The sequence below is a fragment of the Pollicipes pollicipes genome, unplaced genomic scaffold (genome assembly GCF_011947565.3).
Source record: "Pollicipes pollicipes isolate AB1234 unplaced genomic scaffold, Ppol_2.1 Scaffold_2555;HRSCAF=2994_pilon_pilon_pilon, whole genome shotgun sequence".
Classification (NCBI taxonomy): Eukaryota; Metazoa; Arthropoda; class Thecostraca; order Pollicipedomorpha; family Pollicipedidae; genus Pollicipes; species Pollicipes pollicipes.
Window position 1 is genome coordinate 15,023,305 of NW_023596136.1, and position 22,487 is coordinate 15,045,791.

General features: G+C 59.4%; 1 protein-coding gene across 1 annotated transcript in view; it reads left to right on the top strand.

The window, feature by feature from the left end:
• Window positions 1-3,484: 3,484 nt before the first annotated feature.
• LOC119113153 (Krueppel-like factor 8) overlaps window positions 3,485-22,487 on the top strand; it is a 50,016-nt gene continuing 31,013 nt past the window's right edge. The window contains exons 1-2 of the mRNA XM_037237508.1: window positions 3,485-3,727; window positions 17,230-17,435. Coding sequence (XP_037093403.1) covers window positions 17,409-17,435 — 27 coding nt within the window. The 5' untranslated portion in view covers window positions 3,485-3,727; window positions 17,230-17,408. The remainder of the gene's footprint in view (window positions 3,728-17,229; window positions 17,436-22,487) is intronic.

Below are 22,487 nucleotides of genomic sequence, written 5' to 3' on the forward strand. Positions count from 1 at the left end.
CTTTTATGCGTAATTTCGTCAGTGATTCCGTAAATCGATGATAGACTAGACTTTTTTATTAAGTAACCCCCTGGTGGTAAGATACTAATCACGATAACTAGCGTAACATCTGGGCAACATGCGGTGGGTATGCATCTGATATATGGGCAGTATGTAATTAATGCTATTTATGGTGATACATTTCAAATCATGGTCACCATTTTCTTTTTCGGGGACAAGAAACGGATCGGCACGCCTTTGGCTTGGCGAGGCCAGAACTCTTCCATTCACGACTGACCATTGCGAAGCTGTGAGGTTAAGGAGAGAGCTAAGAAACTGTGCGGCTCCGCAGCCAGTTCAGGGCACCACCGCCGACGAGTCTTACCCGCACTTCGATGGTACGAGGGGTGAGGGGTTCAGGCGGGACCCCCGACATGAGGAAGGGTGGCCGTAGCGTCACCTCTTAACTTTTGGTTACGGCACACTTCCGATAAGACGGAGTGCCATGCGCATGTCCGATGAAGCGAGGACCCAGGACAAGAGACTGAAACTCGGGCTGTTCGATGTCCGTCAGTTGTTGCGTAATGATGCCCAATCACCCGGTTCACCCAGTATGCCATCCGGCGGCTGAATAACGTTAACGAAGACCGAACGGTAAAGCAAGAGTATGAAGCGGCTCTCAAATGACCCCCGTCCTACGTGTGTGCATTACTGACGCGTCCGTTTTTGAAGTGTTGCTGGGCCTCCCATCGCCGCGTTTGTTGGCAGAGCCTTCCTGCAAGTGCTGCCACCTACCATGGTGCTCTCTACGCCATCAATTTCCTGGTGAAGCCCTGGAACCACGGCCGTCCTGCAATCACCCTTCGTCTGTATGCCGCGTCATAAGGCTGCTCTATGCACCTCGACGCGCAAAAGAGGGCGTCGCTTAACTCGTGGACTCGAAACCAACATCAGCAGGAAAAGCTTTGTCGAGGCTTGGAACGGAGAGCGGGGGCGGGTTGTTGGTTTCAGAAGACCTCATCCTGTCTGGTATGCACGCTGGGAAAGGGAAAATTACAGTCATGAAACTCCCCTATCCTGTTTGTGTTTGTGTAATTGTGCATGTGCGGCCCAATGGCAACATGCGAGCTACGCGTGGAAGTTCCATTGCACGCAGCTGGGTCGCACGCTCATCAGTGAGTCCGTCACATCCATCCTTCCAAAAGAAATGGCGGTCTGTCAGCCAGCTCATCACAGTTACTGTGTCTGTTTGACCAATGGACTGGCCCCATAGCCCGCATCACTGTTCCTGACATACCGAGGACGGTATCAGATCCGGCCCTCATGTGTAAAAAGTGCTCGCAACCGGGCACAATTCGGGTACCGGGCCAGATTCGTATCCGTTATGAGTTTTGTATTTGACTCGATAAGCCTAGTCTGTTCCATAAGGTATAACGCTGGCATCTAAAAATTCGATTCTTACCGCAGGCCTGTTATCAGGAAAACTAAGGGCGGGGGCGCCGGTGACTGGGTGTGGAGCTGGGCATTGTCTGGGCGCTGGCACGCCCGGCTCGTTTTCCGCGCCGTTTTTCCTTGGCTCGTCACGCCAGCGGCTCGTCCTCGTCCGTGGTGATGCTCGTCCTCGTCCGGGCGAGGCGCAGCGGCCTGGGACGGTCTTTCGTCCCGCCCTCTCTTGTGACCCGCCGCGTCCTCTTTAGAACTGTCCGCCCCTTGGGCCTGTCCTGCCCACCGTGGACCTGCCCCTCCCCCTCTGGGCCTGTTCCTCCTTCTCTAGACCTGCCCTTCCTCTCTGAGCCTGTTCTGTCCTCTCTCGAGACTTGTCTCGAACACTCTGTCGTGTCTGGCCCCTCCGGCCGCCGCAGCGCTGGAGGGATGCCGGGGTTTGGCTAGACGTCGGTCACTAGAACGGCGATCACGTGTCTCCAGATCGCCTGATGCCCGCGGTGTGCGCTGGGCATCGTGCACGAGCGGCGCCTGTTTTGGTCCGACACATTATCGAGGTCGATGGGCGTTTGCATGGATGCCCAGGCGGCACGCCGGCCATTGTGTATGGAGCCATGCGATCTGGGAGAACGCGTCACTAAACGGCCTCCTGCCAGGTAGGGTGGCGCGCAGACATTCGTCACTTGCGGTCGGCCGTCCATCACAAGCGCAGTCCGGTTTCTCCACGTATTTTCTCAAGTAATTTATGCTGAATGTTTGATAGGTCGGACTGAATTATATTGCTGGAAATGTTTCAACTTGTGTGACCATCACGAAGGGATAAAACGGCAGCGCACGCTCGACATAGTGATGCTATTTGTCTTCCTAATAAATTGCTGGAAGCATTGTAACAAGGCAAAAGAAAATATTCGGCCCGGCTGCGTCATGCTGGGTTATGACATCATATCGAACCAATCAACGACCGGGAATTGTAGAGATTGGTTGACATGACCAACCAAATGTCGATATCATGCGTGATCACGCGTGCTGGCCGTTTCTTTCCAGCATTCAGTGACTAGAGCTTTAAATACGTTGGTAAAATCATATTTGGCAGCATTTCGTTGCGTATGGGAGTCAGGATATCTCTGTTCACAATATCAAACCAAGTTAAAATATTTGCCGTGAATGTATCCAGGCATGCATGGTGATGTATTGGCACGTTGCACCGAGGACAAACCGAGCCTGAAATGTACACGCTGCTGTTGTTATCGTTGCTTTTGAACGACGCAAAAACATGACCCAATGATCATCTTTCTTCACACATAATTAATCTGGAATTGTAGCGTCGCGCTAAGGGGCTGATTTTTACAGCGTGCATAATCTCACACTGACAATTATCGGTGATAAGTCAGATTAGCAGAGTCAGAGCGTCTGAGAGGTTTCTAGAGATAACGTGAGCATTTCATATATAAGCCCGCGGATAGGCTGACCATGCCTGGATGTGCAAAACGAGATACAGAGTCCCCATTTTCGATGTCTTAAATTAAGCCGCAATTAGTCTTATTGCGGTACGTGCTACCTTGCTGTGCGCAAAGGTCTTAATAAAGCACGTCAGGACTCAGATGATCAGATTGCCATTCGTTATCCGTGTTCCATTTCGGGCTTTGAATCAGTGAGTGTTAATTACATCTGACCTCCTCTTGCTGAGCTAAAACAGATGCCAAAGGACCACTTATCGCTATTGGCAGGACACCTCACAAGTTACCTTCAACATCTTCAATCCCATCATTTGCCCTTGTGGCACATTACGCGCCATTCGTATTCAGTTGTGTTGCAAAGACCCATTCCCACCCACGCGCTCACTCTCACCGAAATTAATCGCTAATTTTCCACTATCCTGTTCTCAGCCTCGGGGAGCACTCCGCCCCTCGCCGGGGGGCCCGGGACGCGCAGCCAGTGGCCACACCTCCCCTTACCCGCCCATGTCCATTCAGACCTCTGCCGTGGGCGGGTTTGCGGCCGGGCGCCGCTCTGCGCCGCGCCGCCCGGCCGACGGTTCGGTCGCCAGTCCGTGCGGAGCTCTAGGGACGGGCGGTCGGAGGGGCGGTGCTCGCCGTATTTGCATGAGAAAGCGCTCCTCCCGGGTTTTGGTGAATTGGCGACCCGTGCGCAGTTCTGCCCGCGACCGGCGGCGGGTGACACGCCCGTCGGTGAACAGTGAGTCGGCGGCGTCGGCGCCGCCCGCGCGCCCCTCCGGTGACGCTCGAGTGTTGTTCGCGGCTCGACGGGAGCGGCGTCTGCCGGCCAGCCAGTCGACACTGCATTGGTGCGTAGCTGTGCGGGCGCGTGTTGAGATTGGGCGCGGCGTGATTGCGATCAGGCTGGTCTTTGTCTGGCCTGTGATCCCTGTCATCGCAACTTTGTCGTGAGCATCGGCGCTCTTGGAATTAAATGTTTATACTTGCAATGTGCAGCTGTGCGCATTAGGGACAGTTTGGCGGCAAGGTTCTTTAAGGAGCCTAAAAATGCATTCTACCTTCATTTCCTGGCTGTCAACAAATGGTGATACGGATTCTTCCTTGTTCAGTTTTTTTCTGGAAGAGCGTGACTCGCCTCCTTGTCGCAACAGCGTCAACGGATTTGCGCCGGATGTGTTTTTTGGCCTTTCTCATCTGGCGCCTGCGCTCATCAGCAACCCTCAATGCCAATCCGCCACGCATCGCTGTTCGAGGCACGCCGGCTCACACGTCCCTGCCACCAAGGGTGCTGATCAGTTCATCACAGGGGCTCCGCGTCAGCGTTCGTTGATCGGCACGCTCTGCCAGTCTCGAGAGCCCCGGCCTTGATGGCCGTTGGTCGCCGGTCCGAATGTGCCGGCCCCAGTGCCAGCCGACTGTCGCGCCGTACCGGTCTGTGTGTCGCTGCTCAAGTGGCCACGGGTCGCCGGTCCGAATGTGCCGGCCCCAGTGCCAGCCGACTGTCGCGCCGTACTGGTCTGTGTGCCGCTGCCCCAGTGGCCACGGGTCGCCGGTCCGAATGTACCAGCCCCAGTGCCAGCCGACTGTCGCGCCGTACTGGTCTGCGTGCCGCTGCCCCTGTAGCCGTTGGTGGTTGTTGGTGGTTGTCCGAGCGTGCTGGCCCCAGCGGCCGCGGGTCGCCGTGGCCGGCCAGGATCACCTGCCCGGTGGCTGTTTATTTATGCACCGGCCGCGCGGCCGCGGCGGCGACGGCCTCTGTTGCCAGGCCGACCCCAGGCGCCCGGCCGCCCGCGTCCATCGACGGCCGGCGGCGGGCGCAGCGGAAGCTCCCCCTCCCCCGCCCCCAGCTCCCGGCCCCCGCACACAGCTGGGTGATGGGTACGGCCTGGAGCGGGCGCCTCGTCTCCCCCCCCCCTGCGCCGGCTTCACGCCGCCCCAGCGGCGGGACTGGGGGTGGGGCGTGCCCCCTTTCATCCCGAGGGAGGGCAGGAGCTCGGGCCACGGCTGAGAGGAGCTGGCGCGGTGGTGGCCGTGGTTTGGGTCAGCACGTCGGGGCTTTGGGGCTATACGGGGGTGAGGCATGCACCAGTACTGCTGATGCGTCTCATGTTTGACTGGGCACGCATCCAGTGTCCTGAACTGGACACACACGCTGGGAAAACGCTCAGCGGTTTCACAGGGTCGAAGCGTTTGTGGTGAGATGATGCTTAGCAGAAATCCGTCTGTCCATTCTTTCATCTCGCGATGTATTTTGGGTCTGTGTTGACACCGACGCGATCTGTCCTCCCGATTTCAACCAAACGGAGAGGATGCACTTCAAGCTCAGTGGCAGCTGCGCATGTACTCCCACGACATCCAGAGCTCAGGTGGAACGCGTAATGCTGGTGGTACAAGGCCGCGCTTTGAACGAAGAAACGTGAAAGTGGAAAACTGATTAGCTTCTCAGGCGGTTTCGCAGCCTGCGTTTATGAACACTTGGCAGCTGACCTCTACGCTCAAAGATGGAGTAATCTTGCCCGCGCTTCACGGAACCGCATGCCGCGTGCTCGCGCGCGCAGAGCAAAGGCAACCGCATACTGGGTCTGCCTGACACCGGAGAGTCTCATTCGCCGTCGCGAATTTGGCAAGTCGCCAATGACTGAGCACTTCCGCTGAGCTCAGAAATTTTGCAGCAGTCTTTCCGCTAGTCTTACAGTAAGCTGTCACTTTATTTCGGATACCTTCAGGGCTCATTCCATTCGGACACAGCAGTGCTGTAAGCATGTTGCATTGTAAATACAAAACTCAGTACGTGCTCATGTTTGTGCGGCCCTCCCACACCTAGACGCCGCATTAACTTGGCGGTAGTGCGGCCACCAAATGTGGCTCAAAGCCACGACACACGCGTCATTTCAAGATTTTGATGTCAGGTAATTAACCAGGCCTAATAAAGCCCACTAGCCAATTGGCTCGGTGCTCCGTGCCGACAGACAGGGAAACCATCGCTCTCACAGTTTCACAGCAGCAGAGGAGCAATCCAGCGGCTACCTCGCTACCTTATGGAATGGAAGCACCCGGCACCATTCGTGACAAGCTCACTTCATGGCTGCCGTCTTCATTCGGTAGCTTTTATGCACGTCGGTCGAATTTATTCAGGTGCACCACGGCGAATGTAAATGCGGTGGTCGCCTTGGGGTTTGCCGAATCCAGCATCCAAACAGCTCCTACTCTCTGACAGTCCGGTGGATTGCGTGTAATTTGTAGTCGGCGAAAGGCACTGCTCGGTACTCACGTTCACATTGCGGTCATCATTGCTGAAAGCACCGTTTTGGAGCGCACCGATAGTGTCTTGAGACGCCCACAATGACTCCGGGCATCTCCGACGGTGATTAGTTATCAATAATCAGGTGTAGCCGCACATTACAAACTAGATTACCGTCGCCACTGGCCGCCAGTGGGTATCACGTTTACGGACCAGTTGGCAGACCCGCATCTGTTATACGCCGCGGGCGACGTCGATCCGGCGACTCATGGCCTCGTGGCCAATCAGGCGCCCGCATGGCAGCTGGCCCCGCCCATCGGGCTTCAGTTCAGGGAGCCGGGCTGAGGACATGACGCCCCTGATTCCGGCAGCCTCAGGGCAATGTCAGCCCGTCGCCCGACCTGGTTCCTGTGCGCTTTTGTCCCGGCTGTCCAGCTGGCACGTTTTTCTTATTTGGCTCAATTATGTTTCCACTTTAACATTAATGACGCCAATGGTGATGCAGTTGTGAACTAATGAAGTGTAATGATAAATTGGCCCGTTGATGATAGGAAAGCCACGCCTGGCTTGGGCCATCGGCAGCCAAACAACAGATGCTTGGATTCAATAACCTCGCTAATCTTTTTTTCTCTCCTGGTGCTTCACATTTTGCTCCTGGTGCCCCACATTAGTAGTTGTAATGACTTCTACACAGCACATGATTCTGCAAATTTTAACTTAGTTTGCAAATGTTGACATATGCGGTGTAGTATGGTAATATGGCTGTACCAGTGACGGGCCAGTTAACTCTGAACGTTTGATATGTATTATGCAGTTGTATCATCTCTTTGGAAATATGACTGCGAAGTGATGAGAACTAGCAAACCGGGGATGGTGTGTTCCCGGCTGTCGGTAGCGGTATGATGCATCTTCCACTGCTGTCCAGACAACTGAGTGGACACATACAGGCTGGCTGGTAACAGCCGCTTGACATTTGTGGTGCCTAATATCATAACAAATTACAATATGCGTATTTTAATAGATTGTTCAGTCTTTATTAACCAATTTGTTAAGTAAAACGATGCCCTTGCGGTGCATTCGAACCGGCAAGACCACTAGCTGCTTACTGCCCACTACCACTAGACACCACTGCAACTGTTATTAGATAGTTCTCACTGACACATGGTCATCGTGTTGTAAACTGCCGTGGAAGCCACTTGCCGCTCCATAAGATCATGGTTCAGAAGAAGCCAGGTAGATGTGACCAACTTGTGTTTTGTGCGTCGGACAACAGGCTTTTTGCAATCCTTGTGCTGTTGGCCGTTAACGCTGGTTTGCCGGGACGGATCGCCCTAGTCGCTTCATGTCGTATCTGTCTGAGGGATATACGCACGGGCGTACCACAGCTGAGAAGTGCACATTAGTAGAGCAAGCAGCCGCCGGCGGCGCCGCTGTTTGTGAAACGGAATACTTCTTCCCGTCTGCGTTACGTGCGTGGTAAAGCACCGATGACGAACAAGTGAAGAACCGCCGGCATTCGAGGTGGAGTTTGCGGGCGTTCGATGACGGCCCGAGCACGGCCCGCTCCACGCCCAGCAGTTCGCTCCACGCCCAGCAGTTCGCCGCGCGCCCAGCGGCCGCGCCTCATCGCTATTCACCGGCCGCGATCGCCTGATCTCCGTGCCGTAATTCCGTCGGGGAACCTTGGGGGAAAGACGCCGAGCACCAGCGGAAGCGGTCGCAGGCGCATTCATATGCACGCCGCGCCAGCCGGGCCACCGGCCACGCCTCGGTAACGGATGGCCCATCGGCTCTAATTGCTATTTTATTCAGCGTCGGCGCAGTGAGTCGCCCGCACGCGGCGTGCTCACGCGGGACGGTTTTTCGCCGAAGACGTTCGAGCTTAGAGCGGCTTATCTCCGGGCTCCGTCGGATCGGACCCCCTCGCACGGTTTGCTCCCGGATATCGTTATCCCCAGAGATAAAGTCGAATGGTAGCTGTTTGGGCTTGGGCAAATGTTGTTTTTTCGGTCGCCGTGTTCAGGCGCTATCTGTGCGGGAATCGTGGCGATCAAGTGATCATGTCCCAGCGATGGTAGTCAGACCGGTTACGATGTCCCAGCAGGTTCATTACTTGTCTATTAAACTGTCGGAAGTCAATTTGAGCTGTCATCCAATCACTGCTCCTCGGTTTATTGTCCATATGTCCCTGGATTTGGTGTCGACGATTGATGGCTGATAACGACGCGGGAAAACCAATAACTCCTTTGTTTTCACAGATTATTACGACTTATATCTGTTAGGAGTTACACACATGTGAAAGGAATCACCTTCTCATAGAACGGAATCTAACACCGGAGGCAAAGTTCTGTGTTTAGCTGATCAAAGGAGCGTCCCACAATGTGTAGTTAACTTTTAAAACATTTGTAAGTGTTGTTCGGTCTGTTTGTCGTCTTTTCCACATCCTTTCATTCACATCCATGCTATTTTGAGGAGGCACGGATTTATAGTGAGATTCGATTATGCCCCTTTTTGCCGCGAAAAGAGTACACAAACAATGTCTGTAACATGTTAACTGCATCCATTTGTAATACGATAATATATATATATATATATATATATATATATATATATATATATATTATATATGATATGAAAAGAGCATACGAACAGTGTCTCACACATATTCCCTGTACCGTCTTTAATTCACCAATTGGGGTCTGAACCAGAATGCAAAACTGCCGTGCTTTTGCACCCGGGAGCCGAACCGCGTGGCTATCCCCATATACCGGCACGTTGCGTGCCGATTTTTAGTTAGTGCTAGCCATGGTGCTGAAAATGGTTGGATAGACCATGCGACTCATGTGACGAGGCTACGACGATAAGTCATGTGTAACGAAGGACATTTAGTTAGCGCGGGGACGTGATGCTGATCAGAGTCGAGCGCCTACGCGAGGTCCGGTCACGTTCCTCACCAGATGGGAAGAGCCCTCGCCCTTTAGACTGATGCCGTGACGTGTTCAGACCGGCGCCAGCTTTCAGCGCTTCGCCGAATCTGCGCCGCATCCTGCGGGAGCCACTGGGCCGTCCGCGCAGCGCCTGACTTCGACGAATGGCGCCCCGCCCGCGGCCGCGTCTGCGTCAGAGCTGCTCAGCTCCGGCCGCGCCTGCGTCAGAGCTGCTCAGCTCCGGCCGCGCCTGCGTCAGAGCTGCTCAGCTCCGGCCGCGCGCTGACCGCAGGGTGGCCGCCGGTGACGGACCGCCGCCGGCCGGCGGGCGGTGGGCGGCGGGCGGCGGGCGGCGGGCGGCGGGCGGCGGGCGGCGGCGGGACGCGCCGAGGGAGTGGCCTTTGCCGAGAACCGGACGGGGGCGGCCCCGGCCGGCCGCCTCCGCCCTAGCCGGCCGGGCCGGCCGGGCCGCTCCTCTGCCGCTGTTCGTGCAGCGAGCGGCGACGATGTCGGCGATAAGGCCCGGCAGAAGCGGGAAGGGCCGGCGCTGGCGCTTTCGGCCCAGTAGCGGGATTCCTGGAAGCGTTGGGTCGCGCAGTGCGCATACACCTGCCCAGCGCCGCTTATAAGGAACGTTTGCGGGCGTGATAGCTTCAGTGACAGACGAGCGATGGCGGGTTGGCCTGGTACAAGTTTATGCGATGGCGGTAGTTCGCTCTGTGCAACAGCTGACCTCTCCCAAAGAAACGGACGTTCTTTGGTGGCCAAAGGCGGCCTGCCTGCAGTCGGACCTCACAGCCGTGACGGGACCTCACGACACACCGTGCCCGGCGGCGGCGACTGCCGGCCCTTGTATCGACACTGGCCGCAGTCTGCCGGCCAGGAGGTGGCACCGCCAGCTCTGCATGCTCGCCTCAGCGCGGGGCTGGAGCCCGGGCTATTTCGGGCGCGAGATGCCGCTGCGTCCCAGGAGCCAGCCGCCGCTCTCCGGCTGCTGTGGATGTGACGTCACTGTCGGCTGGTGTCCGGCCGGTCGCCCGGGTCTGCTGGGACGCACCGGCCTGCCGCCGCTCTCCGGCTGCTGTGGATGTGACGTCACTGTCGGCTGGTGTCCGGCCGGTCGCCCGGGTCTGCTGGGACGCACCGGCCTGCCGCCGCCGCCGCTCCGGCTCCGCTTCACGCCACGCGTCATTTCGACGTCGCAACGCTACCATGGGCGTGGTGCGTTTCAGCGGCATTAAACACGTATCGGTCGCTGGTAATGGGCTTAGTGCGAAGCGAGTGGACGCGATCGTTGGGCACCGTCGTAAGCGGATGTTGTAGACTACGCGGCTGATCGTCGCCTTCTGTTTGCTACGAGAAGGAGGAAAACCACATGAAATGATCCTGGCTGGAAGGCCGCAATGTGCTCTCTGATGTTGACACATCTGTAAACCCCAAACATGGTCAACCAGCCTTCTGCAGAGACGTCTCGGACCCATTGCGTAGCAGCACACGCTCCAGCTTACGATTGCGTCATGATAGCGCATACACTCCGGCGTGCCGGTCCACGACAGCGGACACACTCCGGCGTGCCGGTCCATGACAGCGGACGCACTCCGGCGTGCCGGTCCATGACAGCGGGTATTCGGAGTGGCTGTCGCCGGCCACGCGCACACACACACACACACACACACACACACACACACACACACACACACACACACACACACACACACACACACACACACCACACACACACGCACGCACGCACGCACGCACGCACGCACGCACGCACGCACGCACGCACGCACGCACGCACGCACGCACGCACGCACGCACGCACGCACGCACGCACGCACGCACGCACGCACGCACGCACGCACGCACGCACGCACGCACGCACGCACGCACGCACGCACGCACGCACGCACGCACGCACGCACGTCGGAGTGCACAACCACGGCTGCACGCACGCGGGAGTGCGTCTTGCTATGTCGGAGATCAGCGGTGCCGTGCGTCACGTAGCGCTGACGGCACGTGACGCGATACATGGCGTCCTGCCTGGGGAGTGTCTGCTGCTGCCAACGTGCCAGGCGAACTGAGCTCGTATCGGCGCGGCTCGTGCTGGCCACAGTGTCCGCGTCCGTACACAACATTATCAGAAGTGACCGCTTGTGAACAACCAGCCGGTCGACGCGTGTCGCCCGGAGACGGACGCCTGCAGTGAATCTGCAAATTGCTGCGTGTAGGGTTTGGCGATTTTCAAATTTGCTCTGTCATGGCGACTCAATTAGCTGGTGAGCAATAGTTTTCGGCACGCGTCCGTGCCCGCGACAAGCGTGGATGATGCTTCGATCCGGGTTCGGGTCTGGTGATGACGATTAAACACGAAAGGCCGGCGAGAGACGAAGGCCAGAGGCAGTGGAGGGCGACAGAGGCAACGCATCCGCCCCTCGCACAGCGGGCAGATCGGCCCCCGACTGGGCCTTTGTCCGCACACGGAGGGCAGCGCGCAACTGCAGCACGTGCGATGTAAAATAGCGATGCGCGCCGGCAGCGACGGTTTTTACCGACCGCCGCTGTGACGGTCCTGGGATCAGATTTGCACGGAGCGTTGTGCAACCCGTCATTTTTGTGTTCCGATTTGCAGGCTCTTGTGAAACGCGACCGATTGATAGGCGCGCCGGCGGCGTGGCGCCCGGGGGTCGGCCACCGGCTAGCCAGGCGCCAAGGCCGGCGCCGGGCGCACGCCGCGACCCGCGCGCTTCCTCTAGCCGGGTCGGCGCCGCGTCGCACGCCGCGCTAAGGCAGAGCAGGGCCTGGACGAGCGCTGACGAGCCTGGACGAGCCCTGCCGCTGGCGACAGAGCCCCGATCTGACGACATCTCGTGCAATTGAAGCCGTTTGGGTTTGGGAAGTGTTGGGGGTGCTGACCCGATTTCGGGCGTGGGCTGGCCGAAGAGCGCAGGATAAATGGGGAACGGGGCATCTCCCATTGGACGGGTGCGCGCGGGGCGTTGTAAGGGAAGGGGGAGCAAGGACAGATGGCTCCCTCCCTCGCATTCTTCACCGCATTGTGCCAACCCTTCCTGCGCGCGGCCGGCCGGAGGGGAGGGGTCAGGCGCGAGGGGAGGGGCAGGTGCTGGGCCGGGGAGGGGTGCCCTCTAGAGAGGCGCCCGGACCGGGCTGCCGAACCCATCCAGGAGGCATTCCTGGCGTGCGCTGACCTAGTTACCCCTGCTGCCGGCCGCTGTTTACACCAAGACATGCGGAACCTTGCCGCCTGTGATGACATGGCGACCTCTGGAAGGGCAGCTAATCTCGTGTGCCCCGTGATTGCGTGGGCCGGCCGTCCACCGCGACGCTGGCCGGCTCTCGCCGTCCCCCTCCGCTTCCAGGAAGTGCGGCGGGGGCGGGTCCGGCTGGGGGTCGGGTCACGCGGCCCATGTGCGGTCACGTCACACATCTGTCCGACCCGCCGGTTTCCCGCGCCATCTGCCGCCTGCGCGCGCTTTTTGCCGCGCGCGTCGGTGCCGCGGCGGCGTGCTCTGGTAGCGGCGCGGCGCACGACCGGCGCCGTTTTTGGCCGTTTTTGGCGGGGCGGCGGCGGCGGCGGCGGCGGCTGTCGTGCTGCTTCGCGCCGCCGGTATGATGGCGGTGGGCGCCGACCCGCCGCCGCCGCCGTCGCCGCAGGGTGCGACACGCCATCTCACGGCAGGAGTCGTCCCACCCGCACTGCAGCCACCGCCGTGGAGCTGCCGTTAAACCGCCACCGGACCGCCACCGGACCGCCACCGGACCGCCACAGGGCCGACGTTCCATTACCGCCGAGCCCCCATCACACCATCATAGGACGACTAATGAACTGCATGCGGGCCTCCACGCACCGTCTGTCATCGCACCGGTCGCGCCGGCTGCACCGTCTGCCGCCGACCGGCAGGAAAGCGCGCGCCGCGCCGGCGGACCCGCCTTGCGCAAATATTTGCACCGCCCTGTCGCCAGCCGCGCGCGGCGGCACACGCCCACCCTGTTGTCGTGTCGATAAGTTTTTAGGTCAGCGGCGGCCAGGGGCGTAGCCGGCGGGCGCGCGGTGCCGCCGCCCCGCCCCTCGCGCCGCCCGGCCTGGCACGCCGTGGATAGCAGCGCCGGTCGGCCCCTCGTGCGCGGCAATTAACAGCGTCGGCCACTGCGTGAGAGCCACGGCGAAATTAGCAACGGCCGCCGGTGCCCGGTGGGAGCGTCCAGGCGCTTCTTCGGACTCGGCTGTGATGGAGCGACGTTCCGCCGGCTTGCCTTCCCGTTCTGCGGTTGACCGGTCGGTCCGGCTGCGGCGCGGCGGCGGGCGCGGCGGGTGACGCAGTGACGTCAGCACGCGCGTCGCGCACGGTCGCGAACGCACGCGGAGCGCGTGCGTCCACAATCGTGCGATGGGAGCGCTCAGGTGCGTGGGCCTCTGATGACTGCTCACATGACTTTTCTTAGAGGCCTCTGCGCCTAATATGGCGTGGCAGTTTGGTCGTGTAACGGTGGTGGGGCTCTGAGCGCGGAGGCACGTGAAATCGCTGCACATGACCTGCATGCTGTGCTCTCGACACCAACGCGTGACGGTTATTCACGGGCCGCCTTCCCCGCGATCTGCTCTGACAAGGCCGCGGCCCCTCCCCTCGCTTTGCTGCCCCCTCACCGGACGCAGCAGCCGTCTGCGGTGTTCGCACACCGCCGCGGAGAGGAGCGGACTTCCGTCAGCCGTGCACCGGCGCCGGGCCCGTATCTGTGTCAGGGCCCCCGGCGCCGCGCACGCCGCTCCGCTGTCGCGTGCGGCCGCTGTGGAAATAACCGCCGAACGTCTGCCTGGGAGCGGCAAGAAACGGCGACGGCGACGGTGGGGGTGGGGGCGGGAGGGGTGCCGTGTTTGGCCGCCCGACACGCGTCGCCGTCACTGAGAAGCGCACCCTATGACACTCATCGCTCCGCGCCCCGCGCCCTGCCTGCTCCCTCCACGCCCCCCATGTCGCGGTGTTTATGTTTGTCTCGCGCAGTACATGTCAGAGTCGGCATGGTTTGAATGCGCGCTGATTTGCGGCGCGGTTATCTGCGCCGTTAACGTCTGCGGCGTCTGCGGTGCGTCGCGCACCGCGGAGGACGATGATCAAGGCCGTGCAATCGCTGACAGCCCTGGTGCCGCCCGTCTGAAGTGCATGGCTGGACCTGTGCAGGCGTGGTTTTCGTGCGCCTTGGAGTGGTCCAGTCTACACCGGCTTTTCTGCGGGCTATTTCCACTTGAAGTGGCGCTGGCAATTGCGGGTCGCGCGGCCCTGATGACAATGGTGAGTGCGTGCAAATTGGATGGTGGAACAAAGCTGGCACACAATTATGGATCGTAAGGAAATGCAAGACGAATCGCTGATTTTTTGTCCGTGTCGGCCACTTTCATGTGGGGTGTGTTTTACGACTGTTGTGCACTAGAGAAAGCGTATAGTCAAACCGAAGCGAATCCCTGTCCTCGTTAAACCCACCCGAGTCGTGATTCCACCTACGTGATATGCGAAATGAATGCCGGGTCCTTCAGCGCTAGAGCGATGTCCGCGTTGCCGTACGGTTCGAGTTTGATGTAGATACACGACCAGCCTTGCGCTCTCCATTTAATCGTAGCGTAACGTAAGTGCTGGCGGCTTCAAAGGTTGGACAGGATAATTTAGCGCAGGTCGGCCAATGCTAAGAACACTTCGGATCAAAGGGTGACTCCGAAGGAGCCCTGTTTACGTCATGTTTCATTATGTTTATGAGCCTGAAATCGCGCACGGCGATATCCATTGACCGTGCTAGGCATGTTTCTTGCTGGGATGTGTACTCGTGCTCGCAGAGTCATGTTATGGAGCGACGAGACCTTGAATCAAATGGGCTTAAGAAGCGAATTATTTCACTGCGAGGAGACGTCGGTGGCTGGGCGACATTACCGACAGCCGGACGACCGGACGAAAAGCGCCGATGTGTTAGAGCTCTGTCATTACCCAATGCGTGGAACAAACCGCATAAACTGTCGCCAATCACACCACTCACCTTCGGCTGGGAAGCGCGTCACCAGCTCCGAGCCGCTGCACTGGCGTGCCGGACGGTTCGGCGCCTCTCCTGGAGCCCACCACCCGCGGTGGCGACCCGGCGTGGGTCGGGCGGGGCGCCGCGCCCGCTGTCGGCGCCGCCGGAGCGACGTGACGTCACGATGTGTCGGGGTCGGGGGTGTGGGCCCGTGTCGCCGGGCGGGGCCTGTGCCAGCTTTCCGGGCGGGGCGGTGGTGCGCGCCTGTCGAACGCCCTTTTCCTGCCGCGCTGCATTGATGTGCCTGTCGAGCCCGCATTGGGTCGCCCAAACGACCCGGCAAAAACGGACCCGGCGCGGCGCGCTGCCCGGACGCGATCGGTCGGGCAACAGTGCTGTGCAGTGTCCACGGGGTGCACGGCGCTGGTGGGCCGCGCTGCTGTGTTCCGTCCGCTGTGGTGACGCTGTGGGATGGGGCTGGCTGGCTCCGTGGTGAGTGCCCCTGCCGCTGAGCACGCTACAGCGGGGAAATCAGAGGGTCGGCCGACTCGAGTGTTTTTGCCCGATGGCCTCAGGACAGGGCCGGATGCCCACGGCGCGGGGGAATATGCTCACCAGCCCTTAAGAGCCAGCCTGTCGGTGCTTTGTTTGTCGCACTCAGTTTCATTTCGTGCGTACTTAATTGTATATGTGCAACACCCAAAAGCATGTATATTTGTGCTCTCATTTATTATCTTTGCAACAGCGATCGTATACAATTGCATTGTATTTAGTTGATAATAACATATATTTATGCTGGTTCCGAAGCCGATACAACTCGGCGTGAAGGTTGCAACTCTGATGCTTTGGATGCATGATATTGCTCAATTAAACAGCGCGTAGGCTTACATGATTTACTCCCTTCAGTCCTAAACATGCATTTTATTGCACTGCGAACACCCGCGAGAAGGGAAACAAAATATTCCAGTCTGGCTTTAGCTCAGTCAATCTAGTGCTCCCTCGCCGTGATCCAGGATAGAAGGTCAGCTGCTGTCAAATCCCCAGCTTGTGGTGCGCTGGAATTGACGTTGATTATACCAAGCGGACGATGGTTAGACAGATCCAGTTGATCAGACGTAATAATCGAAATGCATGATGCCAGCTTCCGCCGGGAAGGCTTTCGACGCTGTCTTTCCTCATCCTGATAACACGAAACAACCGAGGCCTGTGTAATCTTCTTCCTTCGAGACGGCTTTTGACACTGCCTTTCCCCACCTTGCCTAGGTAGAATGACCTAAGCCGGTGAAGTCCCATTTCGTGAGGAGAGCTTTGGACGGCCCTCAGCGTCGCACCCACCACCGGTCAGTCGGGCCGACATCTTTGGCGCCGTCGGCGTCCTCTCACGTCCATCTGCCCGGACAAAAAGCGCCGTCGCCGCACCGGCCACGCTCGCCAAACCGGGCCGCACAAACTGGCACAAGGCTGAGGAGCGGGCCACACCGAGCGCGCCGACGCGATGGCACCACGCCGACCGCGATAGGCCACCCCCAGTGCCACCAGCCTGCCCGGCGGCGGCGGGCTGACGCCGGTGCGGCACGCGCGGGGCGGGGGCGGGGGCGGGCGACCCGCCCCGTCCCCGCCGCTCTCGGCGGCGGACGGGGGCCGCCGGTGTGTGGCGCTTGGGGCACGTCGCTGGCTTTGTCGGCGCGTTTAGCGTTTCCTCGAGCGCTTGTCAATAGTGGGCGGGGAAGGTAATGCTGCAAACGCGCCGGATCCGAGGCACGTCACATGCTGCGGCCCAAGGCCGCCGCGCACCGTTCAGGCGGGGGCCGAGTTCACACCGCTCCTATTGCTGGCTCTGATATATTACCGGCTGCCCCTGCGCGGCACGCTCTCATTGACCCGGGATTTATGCCCGCAGCCTGGCTGGGCGTGTTCGGCGGGCAGGGGCTGCTCGCCGCGTGATGTATCTGCCAGCAGGATGTATTGGGCCATGAATCAGTGACCCGGCGCGGCCGCGTTATGCAGCTCGTTATTCAGCCAGTATCGGGTCTGGCCTGAGCGCGTCTCTTTCTGTTCCAGGCCGATATATGCCCCTCCCGTCTCTAACGGCGTCCCATTCTGCGTGGGCGCCTTCAGCTGGGAGATTCCCTGATCTGATGGCGTCTCTCTCGCCCTGTTTCAGAGCTCGCCGCCGCTGTGGGGCTCGTGCCGGCCGCATGGTGCCCCTGGTCGCCGCAACCGTCCGCTGGCAGCGCGCTAGTCGCCGGTAGTCGTCCGCAACCGTGCCCCAGTCGCCGGCACGCGGCGCCCTAGTCGTCGGAAGTTCTGCCTTGCGCCGGCGTCATACCACGAGTGCCGTCGATGCACGCAGAAATGACGTCAAAAGAGGTGAGTGGGCGTCGCTCCAGAGCCAGCACGCGGTGGTGAGAGGGCATTCTCGACCGGGGTGCTTCATGTACCGCAGTCGATTATGTACTGCTGCACACCTCATCACTCCCTGCGTGATGACCAGTAGGGAGTGGGAGGCTCATTTGCCGCTATCAGGTATACGTGTTCAGAAATAATTACATGGACCGCAGGGACTCAAGCGATACCTGGTTTGGGTTTTCTCATTGAGAGCACCACAGCGCTTCCAGCAAGCATACTGATCTGGACAGGTTTTCCCGAAGGGCATTCATTTACCTGGTGTGACGGCTGGCTGACCTAAGGGCGCCAAGACGAGCTGGTCTCTCCCATACCCAACTATGCATTTCGCCGCACGTGACCCACCTACCTTTAGACTCACCCCACCCATGTTAAAAGTCGCTGTACGGAATGTCATGGGAGCTCCTTCCACCGGCTCCGCAATCCCCTCGGCTCTAGTTCCTTGTTCCACCAGTCGAGCAGTCCTCCAGTGCTTGGTCCGTGCTCCGCCAGTCGGAAAGCCCGCTGGTCCCTGGTCCGTGCTCCGCCAGTCGGAAAGCCCGGTGGTCCCTGGTCCGTGTTCCGCCAATCGGACAGCTCGCTGGTCCCTGGTCCGTGCTCCACCAGACGGAAAGCCCGCTGATCCCTGGTCCGTGTTCCGCCAATCGGACACACCGCTGATCCCTGGTCCGTGCTCCGCCAGTCGGACCGTCCGTTGGTCCCTGGTCCGTGCTCCGCCAGTCGGACCGTCCGCTGGTCCCTGGTCCGTGTCCCGCCAGTCGGCGGTCCGTTCTCGCCGCACGTTCGAGTCTCTCCCGATGGACAGCGTTTGCTGAGCGCCGTCGCCGTTTCCTGCTCAGACGGCTGTTCAGGCGACCTGGTCCGGCCGCGCCTGTGCCAGTTATTCAGCCGAGCCGAAGCGGCTGAGGCGGGCACGGCAGGCGACGGGCAACGAGACCACTCGGCCCGGCCCAGCGCCGTAAACCCGGGGCGAACCACTCGCCCCGGCCGTCGCCGCCGCCGCCGCCGCGCATACCAGCGTGCGCGCTTCATGGCCGATTTTACGACTTTTCTTGTTTACACGTGGAAAATACGCGTAAATTGGGGGTTTAGGGGCCGGCCGTCGGATTTATATCTCCAGCCGCTAACACGGGGAAGGTGTGGCCCATTAGCGGAGATGATGCCACCGTGCCGGCGTGGACGCCGTGGAGCGGGCGGTGCCGGCCGGTAGCGGCGCTGGGTGCCGAAGTGGCCCGCTCGACGCTCCCAGCGGCGGCACACGGGGTCAGGGTGCGCGCGTCACGCCCGAGTAACCGCGCTGTGTCAGGGCTGGTTTGCCGCGTTTGGGCCGAAAGTGAGCCCGTGGCAACGGTCGTCGACAGTGGGGCGCGCCGCGGCAGTGGCCCGCTGTCCGCTGTCCGCTGTCAGCTGTCAGCGGTCCGCTGCTGACCTAGCCTTGCTCGCCTCGCCTGGAGTTCCTTCCTCGTTCGCCACGACGGCCGTTGGCCGCTGCAGATCGGCATTGTCGGCCGCGCCAAGGGCACCCCTTGTCACATTGGCTGCAGTCAGCCCCACTGGGTCGGCATCGCGTGAGCGCGGCGGCCGGCGGCGAGCCGACCCAGTCCGAACAGCGCCCGCATTTTCCTGTCCATCAGGAGGCGCTACCGTCGCGGCTGCCTCACGCTCCAGATGCCACGCCTCCATTACTCATGGTCCGGACGCGTGATTAGTGATTATCACCATTTGTCATGGGTCGGACACGTCGCATTTTTGATGTCTTCTTCCCACCGTGGCGGCAGTTTCGTCTATTTTTTTGTCGTGATGTGCATACGGTCGTTCCGATGTTCTGCGCGCTTTCTCTACCGCACATGACGGTAAGTGGTATCAATGGGTGTGTTTTCTGCTAAATGCAAACCAGCCTGGCAAATGGCCGAATTAGCTTAATGGACCGAAATTGGATGTGATTATCGCCTACATGATTCTCGTAGATGTGGGATGTGCAATCAAGCGTGCGGGCGGCGACCACACACGGAAGCTAGTGGAGACTTAAAAAGGAAATTTACTTCAGCATGTCGGCATATACGTCGGATGGCTAACCGAACGAAATGGCGTGTGCGTTGCAATTTGCATGCTGTCACTACAGAAAATCATTGGTGGACGGTTTTGTCCTCTGCCTTTTTAGCCATGGTATGATTTAAATTTATATGTGTGCTACTGTTTTTGTGTGGGCTGAGTCTATCGTGGCTCATTTAGCGAGTTTTCTTGTCGTCATATTATCGACCGTCACGTATTTCACTCCGACACGCAAACTGGTGACCGGCACGGAAACTGATGTGGTCGGCTGCGATACGATGGTCTTAGTTTTTGCGCACATTGACAAAATGTAACGATTTATCTTGCCCACCGAGCGCACATCCCCACGGCGTATTTTGTTTGTGCGTGGCATCGAATGAGAACACAACGCTTGCAATGAATTTTGACAAGGGTGGCTAGTTCTGACTCTCCGGGTTTGCACAATCTCTGTGTTTTGCATTTGTTAGTTGTTTTGTGATTTTATTGCATTGTTGTTAGTTGTAATGTGATGCATGCAACTGCACGCAGACTCCGTTGTGCTGTGTGCTGACGTTTCAACTGGCTGATTTCCCGCCGACAGTCGTGTAAGTCATCGTCCCAGACACTGAGCTTCGCAGGCAGCCGCCGTTCGATCTGCCCCCGCTCTTCTGTGAATAGCCCTAATGGGCGGTCACTGTTTGCCTTACCGATAGCGCGGCGTCTCGCCGCGACCTTGCCGCCAAGCCCTCTCCACATTCAAATGTTGCCGCCTGTAGACGGAACCGATGGAGCTTTCGCCATAGAGGTCATCCCTCCCTTTCTACGACCCGTAAAGGACCCTTATCAGGCGGCTCGTTACCCGAGGCCTCATCGGCCGTAAAACATTGTGCATAATTGGGAGCGATCCCTCGTGCACTTCTGTGGATGCCGATGCACGGCCTCCGCGCCGGTCGCGTTTGCATGAGGCCAATGTGTGGAAGTCGGCTCCCAGCCCGCCATCGACGACGACTGACGAAACCGCTGCAGCCGGGGACGAAATGATGATTAAGTGGACCATTATGTCACCGTTGCTGGTGGATTCCACGCGTAATGCAGCGTTCAATTATCTAGCAGGCCTCTTGAGAAATCCTAACAGGCCTCCGAAAACAATGGACGTGAAGCCGCGAGTAAACGTGGATGGCAAACCGATACAATCATTTAGAATCTCACAGGCATTACGGCAATTATGATTACAGTGATGGTAGCGCCAAATTTAATGAAGCCCCAGGTGGATCCGATTGAATTTATGGCGTTCAGTTCGCACGGTGCGGCCTTAATGATAGGCTGTGTGTCCTCATATTTCAAGACACATTCACGCAGTGCAGCTGACTTGCCACGATGTCAAAATGTGCCGTTTTGAGCAGGGTGATGGTGATATTAAGGGAAAGCTCGCCGTGCTTGGCGCTGATAGCACGAACCAATATATGATTTTTGAACCATTTGGTCTATCTCCATCATCGTAAGTTCATGAGTGATAACAGGGGAGCGCTCGGGCGCAAACAAAACTGGAATGCGCTTTTAACAATGCCTGTGGTCCCGCACTGGAGTTTAGTACTTGTTAGCCTGATTTTAAGCGGCCCTCAATCTTTCGTTTGCGTCCCATTGGCGTTTAGTATCGGCTTTAGGACTGCGACCTCCGCGAGGAGTGAGCAGCCGAATTGAACGGGGATATTTAGTGGGTTTACTGCCGGGTCTCGGCGGGATATTAATTTTTGAACGCCTGCTTCCAGCTGGGGTGGTTCGCCACAACAAGGTCTTCCGTGCCCCGGACCTCCTCTATCGCCATCTTGGATAAGATCTGGACCAGCGTGTGTTGGCAGTCACCGCCTGGAAACTAGACTAGCGCCAAGCCCAGAAACGGCACTTGCCAGCGCACCGTTCTCGTTAGGAAGTCCCGACGTCTTCAAGCTGGACGTTGTCTGGCCGTGTTCGGGGTCAGGGCCGCCGCTTTGGAACATCTCCGCCATCTCTGCCAGTTATCGACACCTATGTGCTGTGATTGCCCTCGCAACAGCCCCAATTACTCCCTGCAACTATCACCATTGCCTTAACCACCGCACCATCAGCCGGGGTGTTGGTGAACGGAGTGAAGCTGTTATCTGAACGTCATCCGCACCAGCCTCAGTCGGCGCCGCCGACCATGTACCGCACCGAGCCGTGGACGACAGGTGTGGGATGCTCCACACTTCTCTGCCTCTTTCTCTCTAGCCCGTCCTATGGCCTGGCGTCATCGTCAGGATGAGACTCTGGTGCGGTTGACCTGGGCCCGTCTGGACGTATGTTTCGTGATGCGGTGCTCGTTCCGTCCCCAATCGTGCCGTCCACACTTGTCACGCCCTGCTCCAGAACTAACGCTTCCATCATCTCGCCGCCAACGGCACAGCCCCAGGCGAACTCTGCCAGGCCCGACGTCGACGTGTCGTTGCCCGACCTAGCGACCGGGTCGATCGTCGACGCCAACGCCGGCCGCGCGGCGTCGGAGCCTGGGGCCAGCGCCGCGGCCGCCCGCCTGAGCCTCGGACCACGGCCGTTAGGCTCCGGTTGTGCCGCGTCCGCGCCTCGGAGGCCGCTCGTGACCGCGCCGGCCGCGGAGGCGACGACGCGCGGCCGCGCGGTCATCCGCGACCCCGCCCGGCCGTGGCGGCACGCGACGGCCCGCCCGCCATCGACGCGTCACACCGGCACGCCCGGCATCACACTAGCGGCGCCGGCGGCGCGGCCGCGTGCTGCCGCGCCGCCGGCGGGGTAGCCACATGCTGCCGCGCCGCCGGCGGGGTAGCCACATGCTGCCGCGCCGCCGACGGGGTAGCCGCGTGCTGCCGCGCTGCCGACGGGGTAGCCGCATGCTGCCGCGCCGCCGACGGGGGGTAGCCGCGTGCTGCCGCGCCGCCCGACGGGGTAGCCGCATGCTGCCGCGCCGCCGACGGGTAGCCGCATCCTGCCGCG